Source organism: Neopsephotus bourkii, unplaced genomic scaffold (genome assembly GCF_033783945.1).
Source record: "Neopsephotus bourkii isolate Nb327-2 ecotype Australia unplaced genomic scaffold, CSIRO-AGI_Nbou_v1 NB_234, whole genome shotgun sequence".
Taxonomy (NCBI): Eukaryota; Metazoa; Chordata; class Aves; order Psittaciformes; family Psittacidae; genus Neopsephotus; species Neopsephotus bourkii.
Genome location: NW_026900744.1, coordinates 19,486,501 through 19,514,320, shown reverse-complemented (window position 1 = coordinate 19,514,320; position 27,820 = coordinate 19,486,501). Strand labels below are relative to the sequence as shown.

At 37.9% G+C, this 27,820-nt stretch overlaps 1 protein-coding gene across 6 annotated transcripts in view; it reads right to left on the bottom strand.

The window, feature by feature from the left end:
• HMCN1 (hemicentin 1) overlaps positions 1-27,820 on the bottom strand; it is a 193,183-nt gene that overhangs the window by 144,755 nt on the left and 20,608 nt on the right. For all 6 annotated transcript variants that reach the window (XM_061345729.1, XM_061345728.1, XM_061345730.1 and 3 more), the window contains exons 2-4: positions 14,717-14,787; positions 10,545-10,703; positions 8,772-8,894 (exon numbers count right to left, since the gene is read on the bottom strand). In XM_061345729.1, the coding sequence (XP_061201713.1) occupies positions 8,772-8,894; positions 10,545-10,703; positions 14,717-14,787 (353 nt within the window). The remainder of the gene's footprint in view (positions 1-8,771; positions 8,895-10,544; positions 10,704-14,716; positions 14,788-27,820) is intronic.

The following is a 27,820-nucleotide window of genomic DNA, read 5'->3' as shown; positions in this document are numbered from 1 at the left end:
GGAAAATGTCTTAAACCACAGACACCAAAACCCCACAGTATACAACTTCAGGGAAAGAATTTTAGACAGGTCCTTTCAGCTCTAAAACTTTCGTGTTTGTTTGTTGTGGGATTTTTTTCCTCCAATTACATCTCTTGATCTACTACATCTTATTGATCTCCTCTAAAACAGATCTCACTTTCACACAGCATAGTTCATTTCACTCTGCAGTACCATGTTACTTCTACAAACATGGGAGGCTGTGGAAAGTTTATCAGGATGCAACCCTTTATTTCAAAGCAAGCAAGCAAATAAAAATAAATAAAAAAAAAAAGTCTGTCAAAACAGATACTTTTGAGCCCCAGCCATCCTTTTTGGCAGACAGGAGAGCTGAACCATTGAAATTGTTCCTAACACTCATTTATTTCAAAGCTTAATTATATGAGGCTTTAATTAACTGCTTTACTGTCTCCTATCACTGAAAACACAGGCAACACTTAATGATGCACAGCAGTCTAATGTACTTCAGGAGAATAAAGAACATTTTCAGATTAGAAAAGGAATTTTCACTAAAGGAAGTGATGTGAATTCAATATACTCCTTTCCCCTGTCGATGACAATAAAGTCATTTCAGTTAGCCATAAAGTCAATTCAAACAAGACTACCACAAAAATATGAACACCAATTCACAAAGCATTAGGAAAAGAAGAGCCTACCTTGCACCCCAACTCTTCACAGATCCATTGTTGAAACCAGTATACTTGCAAATGTGATTCTACTCTGATTCTTTCAAGGAAGTTTACTGGTCTTTGGACAGGAGAAACATATCTGGCATTAAAAGACTAGTTTCAACTTCTGCGGGGCCACCCTTCTTCAAAACACAGACCATGAGGGCCTCTTGGGCATGTTCCCAGTGACCACACATCAGCCATTTTTGGGTGTGGAAGGCAATCAGCTCTTTAGGTTTTGGTTTCTTTGCTGAGACAATTAAACATAGGATTCACTGTATGTGACCAAGTTTTTTTTAATCAAGGTGAGGATATTCTTAATGTCCATCTGCTTTCAGAAGGGTTCAAAATGACTGTTTAAAAAAAAAAACACCAAACGAACCAAAAAACCCACCAAAAAGCAGACAACAACAAAAAAAAAAAAAAACAAAACAAACCCACAAACACCTCAGTCTTGGATTTTTGGATCAATTTAAACCAGCTGAGTTTGAATTAAGGGAATTTTCAACTGAGTACACACTGTTTTGTGGTCCCTGCTGGAACTAGATAATTTGCAGGCAATGAAAACAAATTCTGGGGATGTAAAAATATTTGAACATTTACCAAGATCCAATCTGAGTCCTGAACAGAAACTGAGGTCAAACTTCTCTGTTTTAAATCTTCACCAAGATGGTTTTTGTTATAAATGAAAACAGTCTTCCACTCTGCAAGTGCCTTGTAGACCCTTTTGGTCACCTACTACAGTTTGATAATTTACCTAATGGAATAAACATAAAATTAAAAGAGAAGTATTGCTATAGTTTCATCTCAGGTGTATAACAAATTTCAAGTATAATAGGTTGTCATCTGTGCATCTTACAGAATGGGAAAACCTACGTGTGCTCTTGAAGCACATCATAAGGTTCTTCTGGTTCCGATTATCTTTCAGTATTAATGACACACAATTCTATTATCTTTCCTTGTCTTCTGGGGCACACAAAGTGGAAGATGACAGGAACTAGCTGTCATGGGTTTTTCCAAACAAAGTAGTGGTTAAACGATTGAACTCTTCCACCCAGCATACAATTGAGAGGTCAATCTTTTTTCTTTCATTCCAACAGCTGAGTAGTGAGGACATGAAAACAAATCACTGCCAAGATTCTAAAAGAAGTACCTCCAACTTCTGCAACTCTTACCAATTGTTACTTTGAAAAAGAAAAAAAACAAGTTTGCTTTTGAAATCTATGAAGCTTGAAGAGCAGACATATGCATTTTATATTTTTACTTTGTATTCACAGTAAATCAAGTGGGGCTGGCTCAAGATCTTGAGAGAAGTCTAACCAACTCTAAGCTTTATGCATAGGTTCTCAAGCATATATTATGCCAACTGACTGACATCAGGCATATGGAAATGTATTTTTATATACATTTATTTATACATGCATATTGCTCTGGTTATATAAAGTATGATTTTTAAACCCTTCAGTTCCTATAATTGTACAGAATAAGTTCACAAGGGTTTTGTCCTCATTCTTGTATTCTTAGTTTGTGCGATTACTTTGCATAACTGCCAAGTTGTTACATTAGCCACACCACACAGGAGTGTTACATGAACAGATAAAGCAATCAAGTACTTAAATATGACAGCAAATGCTGTAAACCCTAGCTAAAATTCCTTTAAAATAAAATGTATCATCCCAGGGAAGAATTACATTGTGCAACTATCCTTTCAGAAAAAAGAAAGCAAGAACACCTTTGGTGTAAACCCAAGTATATAGCAGAAGTGGAAGCTGCTGAGAACAAGTAAGAGTCTTAAATTCAGAGTAGAACCTGACTTCAGTTTCTAACAGTTTTTTTATTTCAGAAATAAAAATGCAAAGCAACAGAATAACCCAGCTGTCTTAAGTCTGGCAGTAACTTGCTTGTATAGTTAAATTTTTCCCCAAAGTTCAATATGCAACTCCGGGAGATCCATTTCCCAACTCTGTCATTCCTCAGAGGTTTGCAGTACTGTTGTAACACTGGTTTGGAAGTAGATTGTTGTGGGTTTTTTTTTTGCCCTGGGACCCTTACAGAAAGCCCCCAAAACAACAGCAGCTTTGTTGTTCTGCCAAAATGTGACTTGATTAATATTATTTGAGGGGTAATGGCAAATACAGAAATAATTTATAACATTCCTCCAGAGATTTTGTTCTAGCAACCTGCCCTGCTGTCAGGTCATTTCTTGGAATGCATATTGAAACCTGGAAAAATCTATGGAGCATGGTCTCTATTCCCATTTGTTTACTCTGGGTCTCAAGAATATTTCTCCAACAGTCAAAGCAACAGGATTTGAAGTTAACTGTTTCATTGCTTAAGTATATGCACTTACTATACTTATTTTTCTCTTCCACCCAAAGAGAAAAATATTTTAACAATGCTTTTAAATGCACATCTAAAAATATGATTCAGTGCATGTGAAAGTTATACTACGAAAATAAATCATAAAGCATATTTTTAGATTTGGATCTCAAGCTCCTCGAAGTTCAGAAACACAAGGATTAAGCATGCCTCCTTTCAACTGTCTTTACAAGATCCTTTTGCAGTTGGTTCATGACAGTCCTTATGCACATGATCACAGTCTCTTTTTTTCCAGAAAACCCAAGTTTCATACAAAATAGAGAAAAGACAGCTGTAACTTTTTTTTTTCCTCACTTGTTTGGCATTCACTGTACAGTACATATTTTCAGAGCAGAAGTGTACTATCCAAGGCAGCATTCAGCTGTCTCTCCCATGAAACCATTCCTTGTTTTCCTATGAAAATGGATACTGACTGGGATGGTGGGAGAAGAAAAGGCAAGAAGCAGGACCATGCAAGAAACCTTTTTTCTAAGGTGTAATTTTGAGGTTTTGCTTTTGCCATTTTCCTATTATTCTTGTAAAACAGTGGAGGGGCTTTTTATGTTTTTAACAAAGTGAAACAAAATTCACAATTGCTTCCTCATGTAGCATCATCCAAACATACACTCAGTTCATAACAGCACTACAGACCTCCAACATAAACCTAAGCTGTGTCAGCATAACTCCCAAGTTGCCATTCTCTGTGAGAATTAGCAGCCAGGAGAAATAGGATGCTTTTCCATTGGGTTTTAGAGACTTGCATTCACAGCATAGTATTCAGGAGTGTGAAGAATAGTGGATTCCATTTCACATCCACGTGATCTTACAGACATTAACCTTCTGCACTTTCCTTTCAAGAATGACCTTTCTGCACCATTCTTTTTAAAATATTCTGTTACCAGTCTTGTCCTATCCCTGTCTTCAGTCCCTTCCCCATCTCCTTTCATTCACATCAGCACTTTATTTACAGACTTCTTACCTATTCAAAACTCTTCCCCATCACCCACCCCTTCAGTCTCATCCACCTTTCATATCTCTGCGAAATCCCTTTTTCCACCAAAGTCAACACAATGCTCTCAATTCTCCTCAGCTCAATGTTCTGTATATGGAACATCTATTTCTAGTTATTTCAAAAATCAGTAAGAAAGCTAAATTTTTAAGCAGCCTAGGGAAAATTTTCCCTTCCTGCAGGAAGGCTAGAATAAGAAAAATAAAGTAAGTGTTTCAATACTAGAAGAAATGGAAAACTACTATTCACTCTCAGTTCTTGTGAACTCCCAGCTTTATCCATACAATCCATCAGACACAGTAATGACTCATTTTAACCACAATCAAAATTACCTGGAGGCATGGTGTGAAACACCAATGACTAATTAATCTCCACTGGTTTTAAGCTGTACCAAATTCATACTCTGATAATGATCACTGTTCGTGCTAACACCAGTTATGGCATCAGTTCAAACCTTTAGGCATCAGAACTATTTACAGGAATTTTCTTACAATACTCTATTATGAGGTGAATAAGTGTTGTGTCATATAACATCAAGTCAAAATCAGTACTTTCTGGAAAGATACAATTAAATTGTATATGGTTATGAAAATATAGATTCTGTTCCTAACCTGAGAATTTAACCTCTGCAACCTCACCACAGGCAAGGAAATCTTACTCTAAAAAAAACACCTTTCAGGATCTGGACTTAAATGCTTTCCTAAACCAAGTATAACTACCTTTCCAAGACACTGGAGGCAAAATGGAGATGGTACAGTTCTTTTGGATGGAAGGACATTAATTTTAGAACTAATTCAATAAGATAAAAAATAAAAAGGGGGAAAAAAAACAAAACAAAAAAACAACCAGAAACCTCAAAACTAGAGAGCAACTTGAAAAACTATTAAGCAAAGACCACTTAACTGGAATTTAAGTACAGGAGCATGCTCAAGTTTTTAAAACTACTTTGAAAGTAAAATTTGAACATAAAGCTCTCTCCTTTAAAGGCTCAGATTACAAAATACACTTCTTCCCTTACAGACCTGGAATCAGACTATTAATCAGATTTTACCAAATAGGATGAAAACCTATTTGGCCTCTATTAGATACCTATTATGGTTTTTGGGTCTAGAATTACCCCTGAAGATGGTGATACACCTGATATCCCAAATAAAGGGAAAATCTAAAAGAAACAAAACTTGTGTTTTGGACTTTAAGAATATTCTATTAATTTAATGCACAGAAACCATGGCAAGTTGAAGAAAAGCATAGAGGCTATAAGCTGCTGATGTGACTTTATAACAGTTGCAGCATGGACCAATTTCATTCTAGTCTGAGAGAGGGATAGATGTCTCTAAGATAGCAAATGCATACTTGTTGTGTGGAAATTAGTAGAACAAACTCAGTTGGTCTCCTGCATAGTGTCTGGTGTAAGATCAGGCCGTTTGCCACAGAAAACCCACTCATGGCAATATTCCTGACTGCAGGAAAAGCTTTCATTAAAATTTGTCCTATCAGACATCTGGGAATCACCCACAGGAGATCACCCACAAGGGTGTTCTCTCATGCTGTAATAAGGGGATGGTTCTGAAGAGAACTTTTCCAGAGCTGGAAGTGTTCATGGTATCTATTACGTACATGAATTTGTTAACATATAATGAGAAGAAACACACTTGTGCCGTAAGCCCAGTCTACTTTGGTTTAGAAAGTCATTTGCCAATGAAAGAAAGAGCCAGAAGAAACTAGTGCAAATGCAGCAGTGCTAATGTCTACAATTAACTGGTGTTTATCACCCAGGCCTCCCAGCCCAGAGTCTGTTATTTGCTGGGGTGGTTTCCCCCCTCATGTAGTGAGCTGTTGTAGGAAATGGGCCATGGGGTGTTTTCCTTCAGGCTTAGTCTGGATTCTGTCAGAGCAAGGAGTTCATCCTGGTGGAACTTTGTTGGATCTGGTCTTCTTCCTATTACAATGTAGATCCTGTTTAAACCCACATGTTTCTGATTACTCCAAGACATCACTGACATTCTGGTTTGGATCCACTAGTGTGCAAAAACATCCAAGATAAGAATTCTTCTCTAATTTAATCTCTGTGATATTGTTACCATCAAGATGAGTGAATATACCTTAAAATATGACCTTCCTCTCATACTGTTAGAAGAGCTTCAGCAAATAAATATTATATTATAACTTTATAATATTCTATATAATATATAATAGTATAATATTCTTATAATATATAATATATATAATATATAATATTCTTTATAATATTTCTATAATATTATAAATATTATATTATAACTCATATCTTCATAAATACATGCTTTGGTGGAATGAACCCAACACAACTTTCTTGACTAACAATAACAGTGACTAAGTTAATTGTAATATTTGAGAACATACTGTCAGAAGTGGAAAAAAAGGCAATAAGCTGTCTTAGTCTTCTTGATAACACAGGCATTGGATAACTATCAGGTATTGTTCATCGTGTTCCTTGTAGCTTATATTGCTTCATTCGCCACTTAAAGCACAAAGGGCAAGCATGAAAGCTATGGTTTGAAACTTTATATGCTAAAAATAGCTTTGTTTGGGGTTTTTCTAGGGTAGAGCAATCAAGAATATTTTAACAATACAAGACACTAGTTTGGCAGGGTATTCAGTCAGTGACTTTATAGATCTTTCCTAATTTACAATTCAGCCTTAGCTGTCTCTAGGCCCAAAACAGTCAATATGTTTCAGCATTTATAAACTTCATTCTTTATACATCATTTTGACTAATCAGATAAAAAGGAGAGCAAGGTTTGTTTCTGTTGAAACTTGTCTAAGTATATAGCATGAACAGCTGATGCAGATTACTACATCTCCTGTTCATTTCATCCACTCATTGGTGGAGATGCTCCTTGAAATTAGGATTTCTGATCCGGAACTGAAGTCTGCAGCAAAGGTCTTATTTGGGATGAGTGTTTTAGTCAACTCATTTTCACAGTCCCTTATGCCAGACACAGCTTTATGTAAGATCCATGATCACTAAAATTATTTCAGAGTCTTTTGGGGTTTTTTTTTAATGCAAATTGTTCAGCAGTTATTGTGAAAGACTTCTGAAAGTGATTTAGAGGAGTTTTTTACCTAGGACATCTCTTAGAGGCCACTGAAAATAGAATTATATGGAACACTGTGTTCTTCCCACTCCCTCAAAAATCCCTGTGAGAATTAGCACCTACTGCTATCACTACTTGTTGATATCAGTCTCTGGCTCTTGTGCAGACCACGGGCCATCTAGTTTGCAGATGAGGAGTCCATTTTACTCAAAGAAAGTGACAAGATGAGACAGGCAGGAGGGGAAAGTGGCTAACTAAATCCTCTGCTTAAAACCTTACTCAAAGACAGACTAACCATTCAAGCAGCAAAAGCTGGTATTTTTGGAAACAGGAAAGTGCCAAGAAATTCAGAAGCCAGGGGTAGGCAGCAACACCACGGCTCACGCCAGCGACACTTCAGAACATGATGTTGCTCACTATCTACAAGTGGCTTTTTCTGCTTACTTTCACCTCTGAACACCAGAAGAAAACAAAAACAGAGCAATCATATCCTAAAACTTCAATCCTGGCAAGGAGCATTTCCCATTGGCAGTATCCCTTCTGTAAAAAGGGATTTCACGGAGTCTCATGGAGACACGTTTTACCCTTCATACACAAATAAGAGCAAAACACAGGTCAGGAACTACATAATTCCAACAACTAATTTCTTTTCCTCAGACTAACTTTTGGGGGATAAATCCTTTGGGAAGTTCCTTCTTTTGATCATCACTGCCAATACCTTATAATATCCCCAGTAAGAACTTCAATATTTCTAGACAACAACAGTAGAAAACTGCAATTTGTCTCCAACATTCATTCAAATTTATCTCTCATTGTTTAAATTCCAGGAAAAAAAGAAAAAAGAACAAACTGAAGTAACTTTTTAATAAAAAAATCTAGTTATTGCCTTATACCAGGAAGTCAAGGGAAAAATATTTACAACACTTATAAACAATTCCAGCTCGCCAAATAACTAACATGTGATTTCACCTCTCTGCAAATTATTTTCTCATGTGCTGTTGAAATTTCATTTCTGCCTCTAAGATTCATTGAAGTTTTCAAAGAAAATAGTAATTCAAGGCTGTGGGTCAGCAATCGAGATTACCAGTAGGTCAGCAGAGCTGTCAAAAGTATTAAAATAACCTGAATTAAAAAGTTACCACAGTCACTTTGAACAGTGGAAACGTGCTGGCTCACACCTATCTGTCCGTGATGTGAGGACCACTTTTGTCCAGGCTCATTAGTAATTCTTTCCTTGCTAAAAAAAATGCTCATTTAAAGCCAATACTGCACTCTTACTCAGAGCAGTAAAGCCACGGGACTACTCAGAGCACAGAACTGCTCCTTATTCTAAAGGCTGTCCTCCTGGAAGCCTTCTGGCATAGGAAAGGGGAGTTGATGAGGTTCTGTTCAGATATGGCAGTTTACACTTCCCTAACATAAATAAAATTCACAGAATAACATCCCAATATAATAGATAGAAAAAAGAAGGAAGAGAAAGGTGGATCAGAGTCCACACACCAACCGTAGAACACAGAATTTCCCTTTATGCTTCCTAACCCATGATCAGGTCATTTAAAGATTTAGAGTATAAGCCTATAAGTATATTCTCTACATATTAAAGAATTCAAGCAAAGTTACCTCATTAACTTGTTTTTTGTCCAAGTGAAAAACTTGACCAGAACTTGTTGAGGCAATTTCTTCATAGACTTTGTAGCCAATATGGTCTCTGTCATCACAGTCTCCAGTCAGCACAAATACAACCTACATTGAAAAACAAAAAAATCCAACCAACCAAACCACCAACAAAAATATCATTTGGTACATTGTGCAAACTTAGGAAAACATTGCAAAAAAAGTTGCAAAGACAACATTGAGGCATGACAAAATAATTGTATCACTTGGCATAGGTTCATATTACTTTGCAGGAAAGAGCCATATTGCACTCACTACTGAAGGAAAGAGCAATGAAGGAAAAACAGACAAGAATTGCTTTAGAAATTACACTCATCTATCTGTATTTGTACTTCACAGAATACTTATTCCAGAACACCATAAAAACATACACAGAAGGGGTAAGCTGACCAAGAATACACAGGTAGAAGGCTCAGTTACGCTACTTAGAATCACAGAACGGTTTGGGTAAGAAGGGACCTTAAAGACCATCTAGTTCCACCCCCAGCCACAGGAAGGGACATCTTGCACTACAGACGGTTACTCAAAGCCCCATCCAACTTGACTTGGACACTTCCAGGGATGTGCCAGTGTCTCACCGCCTTCACAGTGAAGAACTTCTTCCCAATATCTAATCTAAATCTACCCTCTTTCAGTTTAAAGCAGTTCTCCTTTGTCCTACTGCTACTTCCTCTTACAAGATGTCCCTCTCCATATTTCTGGTAGGCTCCCTTTAGGTATCAGGAGGCCACAAGAAGATCTGCAGAAAGCCTTTTTTTCTCCACACTGAATAAGCCCACCTCTCTCAGCCTGTCTTTGTGGCCCTCCTCTCGACTCACTCGAGCAGGTCCACATCCACCTTATACTGGGGGGTGCCAAGCTGGAAGCAGTACTCCAGGGGGGGTCTTAAGAGAGTGGAGTAGAGGGGGAGAATCACCCCCCACGACCTGCTGGTCATGCACGATTTTCCCTTAGTGAAGCCATGTTGGCTGTCACCAGTCGCTGTCCATGTGCCTTAGCATAGTTTCTCAGAGGACCTCTCCATGATCCTGCCAGGCACTGAGTTAAGACTGACTGGTCTGTAGTACCCTGGCTCTCGCTTTCTTCCTTTTTTAAAAATGAGGGTCATTTTTCCCCTTTTCCAGTCAGTGGGGTCTTCACAAGACTGCCATGACTTCTCAAACATGATGGATAATGGCTTGGCAACTTCATCCACCAGTTCTTTCAGGACCCGCAGATACATCTCACCAGGTTTCATGGGCTTGAGGACCATCAGATTCCTTGGATGATCTCAAAACTCATCTTCTCCTACAGTGGGCAGCCCTCCATTCTCCAAGCCCCTGCCTTTGCTTTCTGCAACTTAGGCAGTATGGCTGGAACTCTTGCCAGTGAAGACCAAGGCAAAAACATCATTGAGTACCTCAGCCTTCTCCATATCCCAGCCAACCAGGTTTCCCAGTTTCCTGAAGGAGAGGGCCCACATTTTCCCTTCCCTATTTAATCCACAGTATTAAAAGGAATATTCCTTCAAGTGTTTCTTAACCAGATCTGTTAATTCTCTATTAAAAAAATATAAGTAAGTAAATAAAACAATCAATCAATCCCTAGAACAGTAGTATTCTGGTCTGTTCTGTAAAAAGATTTCACCAAGTCTCACATAAGAAAAATTTTACCCTTCAATATTAAGAAAACAGGGCATTAAATATATGAACCAGCTCAAAATGTAAACCCCTTCTGTACCTGTGATTGTTTCTGTTGAATGAGCTGAAGTACTTCATGGGTAAGTCTGTAATCTTTGGATCGTGCATCAGTAAATACATAGATGAAAGAACCAGGCAAAGAAATTTCTAGAGCAATCTTTATAGCCCCAATGCTCATCTCTGGGCAGTCTCCACCACCCTGTTCAAAATTGGAAGAAAAATAAAGCATTTTTTTTCTAAGAACAAAATAAATAAATAAATAAATAAATAAATACAAGGGCATACCAAATAAGTTACTTACTTTTGGAACATTTAACGTAAATATTTTCTCAGCTTCTAATAACTTATTCAGCTTTTTTATCCTAAGCATTGTATAGTTTCTGCAGGCTGCTGTCAAGGCTCACACTTACAAGCAACAACTGCAACAGTTCCTTAGGGGAAATAAAAATCAAGGGAAGCTTTGTGGTCAGCCCTGAAAATGCTTGGTGTCATAATCAGTCCTATCTTTGGGAGCACCATGTTTTGGTTAGTTCCCGCTCTTGTGACAGCTCCCTTTCCTATAATCACACACTCCCTTCCTGGCTGGCAATTTAATTGCTCTTGTAGTATGCAGCAGTCACAGGAGGTCATGGTCATAGAAGCAGATAGGAAATGATCTCAACCAAGCAGTGCTGAGTTCCAGGAGGACCCTGTAAGTAAGAACTTGACCTAGACTTCATACTGTGGGAGCCAGTGCAGGGAGCTCAGCAGAGAGGGCACAGGTGAGTTGTTCCCTGTGATCTGTGTTGCTAAGTAGACAGCTTCACAGCTGGAGATTTTTCAGACCATGTGTTCAATCAAAATGCTTCCAAGCATAACTTTATTCAACTTTATGTAAAAGGATCTCTTCCTAAATTAAGAATTAGAGGAAAACACTGTTAAATAAAACTGACATAACTTACACTGTAACTTACATAAAAATTAACTTGGCATACTGACGACAGAACTTTCTAAAGAGATGAATAGAAACTGTAAAACCTGCCCCAGAAAATAGCAAGAGACTTCTGCACTTTCAAGTTTAAATATGAAAGTTATTTCTTTTATTTCTAACATACAAATCCTGGGAAGGAAGAAAAAGATAATTCAATTGTTGCATCTAATTTTAATGCTTGAGGTGCCATCAAAAATTGTTTTGAAATATACATTCACACAGATACAAAAACCAAATAACCCCCCCCACAGTCTCCAGTCTTTAAGAATTTCACCTGCCACCAATGAAATATTCATGTCAGTAACGATTTTTAATCCATCAGTATCCTTAATCCCATTTCAAAGCAAGAATATCAATAAACTTCTCATCTATGTTAAAGAATAGGTACATCACCGTTGTTCTTTCTATAAGCTGATTCTTCCTAAATGTAGTCTTATTTGTGTGGGAAAAGCAAGTGGTCAACTTCAGACAGTGTGAAATTCAAGATAGTTCTCCAAAAACATTTTTGACACATCAGAAATTTACCTTGGCAGTGTTTGAACAATCCTATGGGACAGATCGGTATATCCAAGTTATTTCTTTCCTGCTTTTGCAAAGGGAGCATCATATTTAGCAAAAGACTCCTCCACAGAAAGCTTTAATTTGTAAACAAAATCATGACAATAGCTAATTTTTACAGACACCTACTTGGAACAAGAAAATCTGTATTCCTACTTTAAGTTTACTGCATTATTGTTTCATGTAATACTCTATATGACATCATATATTTTCTACAAATAATAGGAAAAGCACTGCTGAGCTAAATGTTATTCAGAAAACAAGCATGAACTTTCTTTATTCTCATAAAATACAGGAAGGATATTCTGAAAAGGCAGCTAAGTAGAACTATGGAACAGAAATGTATTAGCTTTATTAAAAAAAGAATAAAAATTTCTTTTAAATCTTTCCTGTCTTTCTCTCCAAATTGCAGTTAAATATGGTTACAATTACCCTGTGAAGTTTTCTAGGAAGACAGAGGTGAGTAAATCTCAGCAAGTCCCATTTTCTGCAAAAATTTAGGTTGTTAGCTCAGCTCATCTGTACTATTCACATTTCTTATGTCTAAATTTAAATATGTATATAACTATTCGCTTAAATGGCATTGCATCCACTTACAGAAAGATAAGCTTAGTATCCAATTCAGAAAGCGTTACCAACAACTCTTACAGAATACTACTTTCATTAAGTTGCCACTTTTATACCAAGATATACTCAAATAAAGCCTTTCCATAACTGTTGATGCAAGTGTATTGGCATCTGTATTATAGGATTACGTAACACTCAAACTATGTGAATATACTTTAAAATATTTTGATGGAGACAAGATTTAAGTATATTGCTTATGCAAATAGGTATCCATTGTAAAAACTGTATTTAATCGGGGGGGGGGGGGGGGGGGGAGGGAAGGCCACTAACAACCCACTGCTACGCAAGGACAAGCTAGTGTCATGCTGTCCATAAGAATGATTCAAGCAAGGTTAGTTAGAGTCAGGCAATATAGGATCAACTTATGAGCTGTCAAAGGAATACTTTCTTCACTACTTTGAATTTAGAAGCAGAGCCCAGATTCTTCAGTGAGATGTATACAGACTAATTTTTACCTCATGTCAAATGCCAGTCAAAAGCCTACTTCTAATGTTATGTACAGACCCTCCCAGTTGTTCTGCAACCAGATGGACTTTGTTGGAAAACAAGAACTGGACTTACCCTGACATCCAGGGAGGACAAGTTTTGCTGTGTTCTTTGAAAGCATATTTTGATCTAATACATTTTATTTTAAGGACTCTTATGTATGTGTTAATATTTACTCTACACGCTTTTTCAAGATGAACATATCTTAAAATTTCCTTTACCTCCACAATATTAATCCCTGTATTTTTTAACTGGCTTTCTAATAAAAATACTAACAAGAAGCATGTACAAAGTGTTCACACTTTCTGGGAGAACTGCTGGAAGATGACCCATCAGTCCTGCTCTAACCACTTCTTAGATTTATATTTTGGCCTTTCACCAATATAATGAACAAATGCAAGGCAGTGAATATCTTAATTTAGCTGAATGACCACATCTTGAAAGTAATTACAAAATATGCCTTCAATCAAGATCAGAGGAAAAAAACAACCTTAAATTCATTAACTTCTAAACAACTTGCTTGTAAATGAAAGCTCCATCTAAATCATATACCTTTTACAAATAGCTGCAATTATTTTCCAGTATAGCTATTTAGAAAACCAAAAAATGAAGACTGTAAGGATTTTTAAAGTTTAAATTTCTCTGCGAAGAAATAAAACATAACAGCTGGCATTTTCTGCCTCCTTGAAAACAGACTATTGTTTTCTTTGAATTTCAAACTTTATGCCAAATTTTGAGCTATGTATTCTTCACAAACTAGCACTATTATCTTTCAAGCAATCTTTTATTACAGGGATTACACCATGTGCCAGTTTCAAAGGGAGAGCCTGTCTAGCCCTGACTCTAGCAAGGTTCTTCACAGGTCAGCAGCACTTTGCTTGATGAAAAGACAATAGGATCACGTTTTCTTTCATTAAGTGTAATGCCATTACAATACATCTTCTTTCCATCACCTGATCCAGGTGTCATTTGTGGCTCATTCTCACACAGAGAAAATCCAACAAGTGAGACAGGCCAGTGTGCTAACACGAAGACTGCCACTTGCCTCCTGAGCACAGCTATGGAAATAATTCACAGGGTTTGAATAAAACAAGAATATCCAAGTCAACTTGATACCTTTGAATCAGTAAGTGCTAAGTAATGCATGGCAGTCAAGGCAGTACTTAATACTTGATGAGTCTTACCATCATTTGGTACATAAATTAGTTAATAAAGGGTTTTTATGGGAAATGGGTTCCAGAACACAGTAAAACAGTTCATAAGTGTTTGAACAAGTGACACGAATAACTAAAATGCAGAATAAACATTAGCATTATCTAACTATTCTTTCTTGAGTTATTGAACTGAGTCCCCATACAATGATGTAAACTAAGGCAAAGTTATTGATCATAATGATAAATTAAGGTGATCAGAGAACAGGAAAATGACAGTTTGTGCAGGTAAAATGACAGATATAAATGGCCTACATCCTGACAAAACATTATAGCAAGAACATCAATATAAAAGAAAAGATTAGAGGGAGGAAACAGGGCCTTTGCTAGAAACATGTGGAGAACAAACAGGTTACTCACCTGAACATAAAGTTCCCTAAGTTCAAATTGAAATTTCTTGGGATCTGTGGTTATTGTCACTGGGCCAATTTCTAGGATGGGAAAGAAAAAAAAAAAAAAAAAAAAAAGAAAGAGAAGAAAAATTATGTGAAAAACACAAAGGTATCAAAAGTCAACTTCAAGTAAAGAGCTGTTTCAGATTCATAAAAATCTGGTAGTTAAAAAAAGCATTTAACAGAAAGATGTAATTGAGAATGATAGTCCCAGCACTGGAGTCTACAGTTCCAAATTTAGTAACCCTAATATCATTCCAGTATTACCAGTTTCTAGGAGTCTTAAACATTTACAGGCACATAAAGCAATAAAGCATTGGGTTGTGTTTCTTTTGCATTTGATCCTGACCAATCATTTAACTGCTCTTAGTAAGAAGAAGGGAACAAAAATCCCCAAACAAAGGTGGGAACAAAAATCCTCAAACCAAAACAAAAAAAAAATTGTATTTTTCCAAAAAATGCATCCTTTAACTGGAAAAGGCTGGTATGAGCCCAGTGCCCTACCTCAGCACATCTAGCAGCGCTTATCAGGAAGCTGAAGTAAAATCAACTTTATTTGTGGTGCTTGCTATGTCTTTGTATATTGAGAAACACCAGGACATTAAACTGAAGTTAGCTGGGCAGTGGACCAGGGTGTGTAACAGCAGGATACATTTGAGCATTTCCCAGTCACACTGGTTGTACCACAAGCCCTCCCTCTGCCCCTTCAACAATTGCCTTCCCAATTGGTATCAAATGTAATTCTAACCAGCTGTTTTCCTACGGCTGTGCTTTCCTGACAGTTAACCTTCATCTGTATTGGCATATGTGCACTTCATTCTTTCCCTGTCCTGGGCAGGCATTCCTGTCCTGTCCTTGTGCCAGTAGCAGCATTCATCTCACTCAGCAAGCTGGATTAGGGTACTAAGCCAAAAATAAATAAATAGACACACACAAAAAAGAAAAAGAATAGATTTTTGCTAGTTTAGTGCCTCCAAACCACTCAGAGATCAGCTGAGTACCAACACTTAAAATGGGGTACAATTATGCTGCCATAAAACTGCAGTGATACCAATTTAATACAACTGTAGCTTACATGGAATTGCTGCCTTAGGTGACCATACAGTGCTTTCCAAGCTCTCTAAAAGTAATATGTAATTATATTCCATATAACCTAGACATTTTTCTTTTTTAAACAGTTCACAATTTTATCTCACTGATATTTGAGTAACAGCCATCCCTGAAGTCTACTGTAATCTCACATGCATTTGCTTGAGGGCCTCTATTTTTGACTGCCTTTTGCTAAGTGTACATTTTAATTTATTTGAAAGTCACGCAAGATATCACACAAAATCTTTCTTACAATATTAAACTGTTGGAAAGGTGAAGGTTTTAAGGGAAGCAAGCCAGGGTAGGGTATGGCTTCGAGTCATTTTTCTGTGTACGTTATTTACTGAAATGCTACACTGTCATTGAAAGAACCATTATAAGGGATTTGCCATTCCTCCACATACTTTGTCCTGCCATGCCCCTGCTCCTACCACTTCATCAGATACTATCCTCCTTTAAGTATTCTTTGAAATAAATGCTTGTAACAAAGCTATCTCCAAATTGTTTTGCTTCAACTCTATCCCTTCCCAACCACTGTTCTAAAGCATTAACAGAATGGAATTTATACATACAGTGAAGCCACTAGCTCCATTATTCCCTGTCAGCTGAGGGATTACTTTTTTCTATTCTAGAGCAGTAAATCCCTTGGAAAGACTTTCTTCCCCTATAAAATAAAGGGATGAAAAGCAACATCACTTCAACTAGGCTCAAACAGCACATCCAGTTTAGATTGGATGAGAATTTTGCCTTGTTTCTCCACAGGCAGCATGCACGGATGCCAAGCCCAATCCCTTGCCAGCAGGATCACGCCAAAGCTCTGGCCGCCCTCTGGTGTAAACTCAGATAAGAGCAGGTCATTTTAAATGGCACCTAGATTAAATATTGGAGAGGGAATATGGCCTACTCAGCCTCAAATAGGGAGTCATCTGGTGTCAGGACAGAACTGAGAACTTCACAGGGGCCATAAAGAGGAACTCTCCAGTGAGTTCTGCAGAAGGCCAGAGTCCATCAGCTTCCACTGAGGTTGAACAAAGCCCCAGAAGGAGTGAACAGTTCATTCACAGCTTCAGTAATAACCTCTAAGGAACAAACAGCAGCAATATGAATGACCATGACACTCCCTGTGTAGGACAGCAACCGTGTCACTCTACAATGAGCTCTTATTTGAGGGACATCAGGAATACTTCCAGCTGTAAGCAATGATGCTAGTACTTCATGTAAACTTACCACAGGTACAGTCAGTTTGCCAGCACTAAGTTAATTGGTTGCTGACACAGGTGTCTGCAATGGCAATAACCATCCAACTCTGGGCTGGCATCACTTCCCTGTCCACATAATCTGATCTTCTCTCAGTTGTATGAAAGTTATTCAGTAATTTTCCCATGTAGCTCACAAACCCACCGTTCTAGGTCCAAATGATGACCTGACTGATTCACACCACCTGAATGCTCATCAACTTGTACCAAAAACCCCAGCATCTACTATCTTTTACATGTTGCTGGGCCTCCAGCTTATATGACCCCCTTGCCAAAAAAAAAAGCAGTAGTAGCCTTCACCAAGTTAATTCCTTTTATCCTCTTTCTGCTACCTTAAAGTGCATCCCAAGCAAGACCATTTCATCAATGCAGGTAAACACAGGCCTTCAAAGCATTCAAAAATAGATTAAAGTGATAAGAGAAATTATTTCTAAAAAGGACTTCAGAAAAGAATGTCAAGTTCTCTCAAAGGACCACAGAAAGCTATTATAGAAAGTTAAACTACTGATACAGTAAGAACCTAAAAAATGGAAGTCTAAATCAAGCTTTAGTCATCAATATGGTCTTGGCTCTGTAGAAGAGAGGCAGATCTGAGAATCAGTGTAGTTGAGACACTAATGCCTGTGTAATGCTAAACTACAGCACTGTTAAAAATTATGAAGACCATGATGGAGAATTGTTCTTAGCACTTTCATGATACTAACCAGGAAGCATAAGTTCAGGCAGAATTTCATAGAATAGGTTTGGTTCAAAGGGACCTTAAAGATCATCTACTTCCAACCCCCTTGCCACTTGCAGGGACACCATCCACTAGTCCCGGTTTCTCAAACCCCTGTCCAACTTGAAAAGCTCTGAAGGAATTCTAAAGGGTTTAACAGCTTTACAGTACCACTCTAAAAGTTCACCTTGTGTAGGACCTTGCATCTAAACAATGCTGAAAAGCTTTGTGGTATTAAACTACACTAAGATATCAAAAGAGCATACAGTCAAGTTAAAAGAAAATAGTAGAAATTGCAAAAAGAAAGAGACCAATGTGCTGGTACTCAGAACAGCAGGAATAGCATAACTTCGTTCTTTTGTGCATCTTTAGTGTCATACACATAGCCAGTAAACTCACAGGTCTAATTGACCATTTATCCACATCCAAATTTGACCAGCATCAATAACTGCATGGAGAAGTCAAGCCCGTAACTGCAGAATGGACATTCCTCAACTGAGCATATGTTACAAAGGTATCTATGAATGTTTCAAGTGTATTGCTAAAAGGTATAAAATGTATTGCAACAAATGTATTGTTACGATGTGTCAAAGGTATCGCTACAAATGTATCATTCTAAATAAAGAATATTTACTCAAACTAGATCCTGCAAACATGCCAAGTAATGCAGAAGAAAAAAAAAAAACCAAACAACGTTTCTTTCTTTTTAACTTCTTTTCTTTTTAAGTTCTTTGGGCAAAGATTGGCACATGAAATACTCTAACAGAATATGCCTGTTCTGATGGTGAAATATTAATCCCTTCTCAGGCACCGATATAGGAATATTCAGGACCAGTTCTTTACGGAGGTCTCCCAATTGCTCACTACTCCAAAGCTGTCCCCAGTCCTCTAGAGGTGACTGTGCAAAAGCTGAAAAAAAAAATCACACCAGACTCAGTTCTGACACAGCTTGTCTTTGTTAGGCAGCAACTAAACTCTCTTGTCACAAAAATGCAACATAAATGTCTGTTCTCTCAAGACTATTTGCGCACACACAAAACTGATAACATAAGAAAGGGAACATACTTTAAAAGAATGGCTGCACTTTACTGAACAAAGCCCTGACTTCCTAAACTGAAATCACAACATTCAACATAACCACTATGGTATTTGAACATACGTACTTTGCACATAAGTAGTTAAACAATTATGATAACAAAGCTGAGTACCAGTCCATTTGATAGAGATTAAGAACCTTGATAATTTTTTCTGGGGAAAATCTGATAAAATGATCTCATTTGTAAATAAGGAGAAAACTCCCTAGTAAGGTGAGAAACTGTCCATTCTGAAAGGCCGTGACATTTTTCCATTACTTTCTGCCACATGTCACGTGGCTACATGTTTATATACAGGCTGAACAGCAAGCACAATTATAAAACCACAAATTACCCAATGACATACAACCACGCATAATTAATACTTACAGTAATCACAAATTTGGTACTCCCTTAATCCTGACCATGTAGGATGTCTGCACCAGCTATCTGCCCTGGACAGCTGGATGGTTTAGGAGGTCTAACAGAGGAATACAAAAGCCATTTGCCCACCTCTCATCTACTCAGAACACTGAACTTTTTGATTCAGGTAACGCAGTGGAGGCACCCTAGCATACATTTCTAACATACATCAAGACTTGCCTCTTGAGATGGATGCCTGATGGTGAGGGAAAAAAATAAAAATAATAAAAATTAAAATTAAAAATCACACACTGGGCATGATTACAGACATTCATTTCTTGACTAGTGCCAGTTTAAGCAGTTGCCATCTTCCCATTCCAAGTATTGCTTCCTACCTACACCAACTTTGACAGTTTTTGAGATCAGAAGGCTAACATGGGTTTCATATATATATACACACCCCTGCCTGTCCATATTTTATTCATATGTATAAAAATACTTTTTGTATCAGATCTGCCTTCCACTCTTGTTTCCTCAAGTATTCTCAAGTACTTCCAACACCATGAAGTGAAGATATGATAAAGGATCTGGAATGATCAGCTGGGACAGCTAAAATGCTTAAGCCAAGACTGCTGCCAAAAAAGTTTGTGTGCAACTATTCCTTAAGAGCTGTTTATTAGTAGTGCTGAGCATTGAGCTTGATTTGATTTAATGCTCAATTCTCAAGCTTCCTTCTCTGTATCCAACTCACTGTAAACCTTTACTTATAATCCTTCTGAAGACTTTTAGGAGTATCTGCCTGTGAAGAATTAATAAAATAAGTATAACAACACCATTACTCTTAAACAGCCTCCAGCCAGCTCTCTGTCCCAAGGGCACATAAACAGAAACCTTTAATTTTCTAACAGCAAGTTGAGTCCTACACATCAGGAATTCACCCCACTACAGATGAGCATGCCATGAGCATGCCATGAGCAGCCATCAGAAACATTCCACAGTGCTCTCTTGTCCTTTTCAACACCACAGTATCGAATCACAGGTGCAACTAAATGAAAAAATACTTTTTAATTCCCATGTGAATTTACAGCAAACAGTTTTATTCCTCAAAGAGCTGTCATACACATACATTCAGAGTATCTTTTACTATTGTTTTAACCATTAAAGCAAATAAAATGCTTTTTCACTTCTGACTGCACGTTTCCATAGTAGATTACCCAAACCAGGCACTGATTCTGAAAATATAAGCTAGACAGGCATTACTAACCACCTTCTAAGAAAATCAAACAGAACATAAGGTCTTCTGCTCTGAAGTAAAGGACACTCTCAACTCACATTAAAGATTATGAGAGCTGTGTAGATAAACACCTTGCTAAAGTTTTCTAGAAGCACAAGCAGCATTGGAGATGCTGCCTACAATCATAAGTCAATCAAGGCTAACACACACCCCTCTAGAAAGACCCTCTCAGTGGAAGCTTAGCACTAGAACATGTAATAAGCTGTTTAAAGATTTTTTCCTAAATTATATTCCCTCACAACCCTGTTGCTTTTAGTTTTCAGATTCTAACCTGGGAATAATTAAATTTTTTAAGAGCCCAAGAACTGCAGTGAGCAACTTTCACCAAATTTTCAATCAGATAGAAAAAAAAAGCCAAACAGCCCCAGCAAGCTCATGTTTCCTTAGTGTAGCCACATTTTTGTTCCCCTTTAAATAATTTTTCAGCTTCATGACTTACAACAATTAACTTTAATATGCAGAAATTAGCTTAAGAGAGCAATGCACTGGAAGGAGTCTGACTGCCCACAGTTTTTCTTTAGTTTTCAAATAAAAAACAGATATATAGTCCACACAAACTGCAAAGTGCTGCTAAACTGCCTAATTTAACATTAAGGGGGCATTACTGAAGTTCCATCCTCATGGATGCAATGTTCACCATGCTTTTGCAAATTCTTCACCCGTCACCTCAGAGCAGTGATCAAAGCCTGAATGAAACACAGAGACTAAATATTTGACAGAAGTTTTATTAAAAATGTGCTTCAGTAAGTACGATGTTTGTACTGTTGTTTCCCATTGTTACAAGATTCATGAGCCTATGTCTTAAAAAAAAAAAAAAAAAAGAAAGAAAAGAAAAAGAAAAAAAAAAAGAAAATAAGGGGTGATAATAAGGGTTAAAAAAAAAAGAAAAAGAAAAAAGAAATGCACTATATATGCTTACATTTCTTGGAAAAGCAAAGCTAGCTTGGAGACCTACAGCAGATAAAATCCATTACCATCTTTTGTCTACAACGAGTGCTAAGCTTAGCTTATGGGCCTCAAGTGCAGTTGTCTAAAAATTATAACAAAATGCTGTAACAAAATACAAACATCAGATGTAGATTTGCCCAGCACAGTAACCACCAGCGCACTGCTAACTCCAGCCTCTAAAAAACTACAGTAATAAACCACAGGATGCGCAGAGTAACCTCTTCTACCCAGTGACCGTTAAAATAAATTTGTTCCCTACAAATTCTGTGTTGAATGGGTGATGCACAAAACAGCCTTGGAGCTTCGCAAAACCCTTGCACAAGTAGTACTACATCACACTCACCATGGAACCACTATCTTCTTAGGAATAAGAAGAAAGCTTGAATTAAATAGGTCTGTGGGTTGATTATTATTCCAAGGAAATAATCAACTTGAACACCCCCTCTCAGCTTCTACTTGCAGGCCACAAGATTTTGTCTATTGCTAATATACAAATTAGAGGCAAAGACAGCAGAAAACTTGACTCCGTGTGGTTAAATTTCAGAGTAATGCCAGTGGCTACATAAGGTCCCAAGTGTAAACAGATTACAAACAGCAAATTTTATTTCACACACACACACACACACACACACACACCCTCCCCCCCTTTCTGGTGACATGGAAGCATGCAGATTCTGTAATCCTAGTATCTGCAGGAGACCTACCTTCCTCCTCCCTCCCCCTGGTTATGTGAACAGCCTGGGGGTCTTGCTCTCATCAGGGGGCCAGCAGCCCTCATTGCTGAAATGACTTTGCCTGCCTCCAGCCAGCTTTCAGTGGATGACTGCCCAAATCACAAAACACACAGCCACAGCTGGCATCTCAGCTAAGAGTCCTTAAGAGGCCAAAGGACTGGAAAAGCCATGGAGATTATGAGTGTCGTACAACTAGGTGGTCCCCTACTTTCAAGCCTTGAGCTGTCCCAGTGAGCTAAGCACATATAGAACTGCTGCTCATACTTTCACGCATCTCTTCCGTGCATAAAAGGTTTCAGTATTATGCTTGCCTGTCCAGTACTGCAAATAATAGAGTTCATTTTGCTTCTTTTCTAAGATGACAAAGCACCAGCTTACACAAGGGAAGGGGGAACAACAGACAACATCTGCTGACACTATACAGCATGCAAGCTTTGACTAATGTGCTTCCCTCAGTCTACAGTAAAGAATAAACAGCTGATAAGGACTGCAACCACAGCTTCCTTACTGTACAGCATGGGAGCAGCAACCAGTTACTGAAGCTGGCCCAAGCTTTCAGCTCCCACTGAACATCTGAAAAGGTCATCAGATTACTTTCTGGTTTTGTTTATTTCCCCTTGTTAACAACAATCTGAACTGAGCACAATTCAGTTCATAATGCTCTTTAAATTCTTTCTCCAGACTGAATTCCAGCTCAGTCCAGGTCTATTTCTGTCTCATCTCTTGGTCTGTGTATTTTGGCAATATTCCTTCAACACTTGTAACAGCACTGGATAAAGAACTTGCGCTAAAGAAAAGGGCAGGAATGAATGTAACTACAAATTTCACAGTGCTGTTTTGTGATTAATAGCCTTACCACGCTGGATTCAAGTGAAATACTATTTAAAACTCAAATTTTAATTAAAAAATTATGGTTGGTATTGCATTACAAAATTAACTTATTTACTACAACATCTAGAAAATATTCATTTTGAGCTACTGCCCCCATCGCTGGCTGCTGGGCTGCCGGCCGGGAATATCCGAGCTCCACCATCGGGATCCTCTTGGCACTGCAGGCTACCACAAGCTTGCCCGTAAGGCTCCTTCTCTTTTTTCTCTGTAATCTGGTTCCCACCATGCCCCCAGATGTACGTCACCCTAGGAAGGGTGCACAGGCTGATCGTCAAAAAAGTCACAGCTTCTTTTATTTTTCCAGGATAGACGAATCCAATTATGAAGTCTAATTAAAAACTTCTGCTGCTTCGAAGATTATATTCACAGATTACTTCCTTCAAAGAGACTTGGAAGATCCTTGGAGAGGGCTACCTTACTATAGCCAAGTCAGCTTTTTGATCATGAGACATAATCAAAATTGAAAAAGAAACTGGCTCTTTCCTGCTGAAAATGCAGCCACATTGCTTTCATGAAGGATATGGAATTACTAACACACTCAGCACCCACATTTACATAAAACCAGACCACTTAAGAAAATAAAGTTACCAACAACAGCTTGATCATCTGAGGAGAAGGACAACCCAGTACTGTCATGATGAGGAATACTTCACATTCACATTTCATACCATATAGCAACATCCCAAGTCAGGAGCAGTACTTAATGTGTAATTACTACCTAGTTGTCAATAAACTGGGAATCAGTGCTTTCATGAAGCCATTCTTCTGCTAAGCTTTATGGAGGTCACACCACTAATCTGTTGGTGTTTAAAACCATCAAGAGGACATGAAAACAAGGACTTTCCAGTGAAAGTTACCATACTAATACAATGTTGTTCTTTAACAGGCTTATGCTGTGGTAATGCCTTCATGTAGCAACAGACAAAAAAAAAAAAAAAAAAAAAGAAAGGAAAAAAAAGAGAAAATATATATAAATCAGAGAATCAGAGGTGAAATATAGTGTATCAAACTTATATGGGTCTGGGGGTTTCTTTGACAAGGAGTTACAGGACACAGGATAAAACAGAACAGTACAACTGTTAGATACAAAGCTCATGCACAGCATAGTAAGTTTTCGGGTTTGGGGTTTTTTTCTTCTTCCCTTCATAGAAGATAAGAGAAACGAAAGAATAAAGGCTGACCTAAAATCCTTCCAGATGCCAGGCACAATCCTTTAAAAGATAGTTAAATATCTGCAAATTATCAAACCACATAATTAGTCAATTAGCCCCAAACAAAGAGAAGAGATGAGACTAACCACAGTCCTACCTACACTTGCATAATTAAAACACAACTAAAGTTTTCTCCAGTTTTCATGCCAAGCCACGTGTCTCACATAAAGGTACAGAGGAAAAAGAAAACAATCTTTAAGAAGATCCTAGGAGAATGAAAGCAAACAGCTACAAGATGACATCTTGTGTATGTGCATGCATGTGTGTGTGTATATATATACACACACATGCATCCATGAACATATTCATTTTAATATTAAAAAATGCTTTACAATGTACCCAATTGCCATCCTTCAAGGATGGGTATTTCCAAGCATTACAAAAATAACACTGTCTGTATATACTGATTATTCAGTCTGACAATACCCAGTTTCAAATAGTACCCCCAGGGCTCTAGCAATGGTTCAGTGGTGCCTCAGATACCGTTATGAATAAAGAAGCATCAGTTACTTTGTTAAGTTAAAGCACCTATTTAAAGATGTTAGCGGGTCAGTTACTGGTGTACCAGGTTAAAGTAAACTTTTTGGTCCTTTTAAAATCCCATTATTAATTTTAACAGTGAAGATTTTTAAACAGACACATTTCTTACTCCTGGTGAGGCTCTGTTTCATAGGTGGGCCAGATGATTTTTCAAGATCCCTTTCAACCTGGGCTGTTATAGAAGTCTATTGCACAAGAAAGCAATGGAAAAAAGCTGCAGAAAACATGACCACAAGAACGGGTATTTGACAGAGCCAATCTGGGCAGAAGAGAATACTGAAACATTTTACTTCTATTTTTAAAAATAATGTGGTTTGGATTTAAATGACAACTTAGAGAGAAAGACATTGCAAGTTTTTCATGGCCAAACAAGTCTCTCAAAACCTTCATTAAAGCACTGTTTACTTTGGTAACTGGCAGACCAGCTGGAAGCAGCTCTCCCCCATCCTTTAACTTCTGCCTGCACCATTTGTAATTGTGTAATTTTCTAAAAGGCACCAAAGCACTTTTAAGCGACATGTATCATTCAGTAAGGGATAAACTTACTGTAAAACTACAGGGAACCAAGCCTAAGAAAATTGAATGGCCACCAGAACCTCAGGGTAAAGAGTAAGGAGTCACATAGCTGGGCTGTGGAGTTTCTCCACCACCGCCAGAATAGCTTGTTGATGACAGTGGTCCCATGCATGTCGTTGATGTCTGTAGTCCAAACCTGAGAAAACATCTGCCAGTGTAGCTTCTGGTTCTCCCCAGTTCTCGACCTGAAACAGCAATGTGCAAATGGTTCTGTGGCAGCAGTGCAGGCTGCACAGGGGAGGACCAGCCACTTAGTCAACTTTCCCAACTGGCACATTGCAGTCTCCATGACTTTAGCAGCTGGGAGCCATTTAACAACCACATGGGGAGAAACAAAAGGTTTTTCTCCCCTCTAGCACTGCACTTACTTCATCCTTTTAATCTGGTGGAAGAATCAAAAGCTAGAACTTGCTCCCCCAAGAGTCACACAATTAATCTAAGGATATTTTTAAATAATTCCCATTGAGCAGAAGTGTCTGATTCTGACTGCACTGCTAAGGATTTGTCTGAAAGCCAGATGTGTTTACTGGTAACTCCGGAAAGATAATCTGAAAATTCACTGACCTGATGTAAGCTCCATGGTACATAAACAATTCCCCAATTTATGTCTGTCCATCATTTCTACTGACAATCATTCATTATCTAACATCGACATCTCAGCAATCAAAACATAATAAAAACATTATTTTTTAAATCAACTAAGACCAGAAGAGAACCAAAGGTGGAAGACAGTCATGCACTCATTCAGAAAGTACCAATTTCAGCTTGTTTCTTCAGCTGTAAAACAGCAGCTCCAGATTTCATAACTAAGAGCTCAGCCATGCAGTGGCAGAGCATGCTACTATCTCAATGTGAGCTAGCTCCATTCAGGAGTCAGCATCTTAAAAGGTTATCAGCCACTTTATTAATCATCTTTCAGACTACGGACAATTCTATTGAGTATGAGAAGTTTTTGAAGTAGATGATGCAGGCCTACTAAGCTGAAGGATATTACAAGTGTCTCCACAGAAAAGATAAACCCAAGGATTTCATAAATCAGCTTAAAGCTGAATAGACTATCAATGCTTTGGACTCCACAGCAAAAAAATAAACACACTCTCAGCTTTGGCTGTTACTCCTTTCCACCCTCTGAGCAGGCATAGGAATAGCCTTTGCTAACCCATAGCAGTACTATGGTGCTGTATCTTCCCTCACTACGTAAGCAGCTACCAGCACAAGGAGGCAGCCAAACAGCTCCGGATAAATTTTAAGTTAAGCCACTAGAAGTGTTTTATAAGAAACTAACTTTAAGACAATAGAGCACGGCTCAAAAATAACATGTAGGTTACAGGGCCTGGCCCTGCCACTTGGCTTGCATTAGAACTGAGATGCCATCTGAGTCCCAGAAGTGGCATTTGTTTCTTCCTTACTGGCAGTCACAAATACATTTTGTATTTTGCATTTTGCCAACTTTTCTACACAAGCAGTAATTTTAGGCAGCTCATTACAGCAAGATTCATGAGAGCTTAACTGAGTAGCTACTAATCGGTCCAGATTTACCCACACCACACCTATCAACACAGCACAGTTCAATGCAATTGGCAGGAGCCAGACCATGTTCTGTGCAGATTTCTATTGCCCCTTCGCAAAGGCTCATTACCCTTGGCACTGACTGTGGGGACCACGACATTATATATCCAAATGTGCAGTGGGACACCTGAACAGAACAGGAGGTTAATGGCTTTAGAAAAGCTGTTTCATGGCTTTGGAAGAAAAAAGAGAAGTCATGAGAATATTTCTGTTCTTGTTGCAGGTTTGAGTGTTCAGTAGTTTCAGAAAGCTGTGGAAGTAAAGAGTAACATCAAATATTATCTGTTGATTATTAAATTCCACTGAGCTTTACTGGTATAAGTATGCAAGCATGCTCCAAACTAATAGAGAAAGCAGATGTGAGGAGGGAGGGAAAAGTTAAAGAAAAAAAAAAGAGAACAATAACTTTTTCATCCTAAACAAAATAGTGTTTTTCATTTTCATGAGGATAACTTAAATTGGTTGAACAGGAATATATTATGCAGAAACCTTGTTTTCTGTTTGCTATATTTTAAAAATTGCCCAAATTAATGCCAGTATTTATGTTTAGACAGAAATTAGTTTAAACTAGCTCCTTTGCCTTTCACCCCTGTATTTCCCAATTTCACCTTGTATTTGGCAGAGTCCAAAAAAACTGGGACGTACTCAGGTGACTATTGGAAAAACATGGAACTCTCACATAGAAATTAAATAGATGAATCACTACATAATTACCAAAGTTACTATGAAAGAATTATTAAGTTTTAAAAATGGAATAATTTACCATGATTGTTTTTGTTAAACTGTTTAGCCTGCTTATACACCACAACG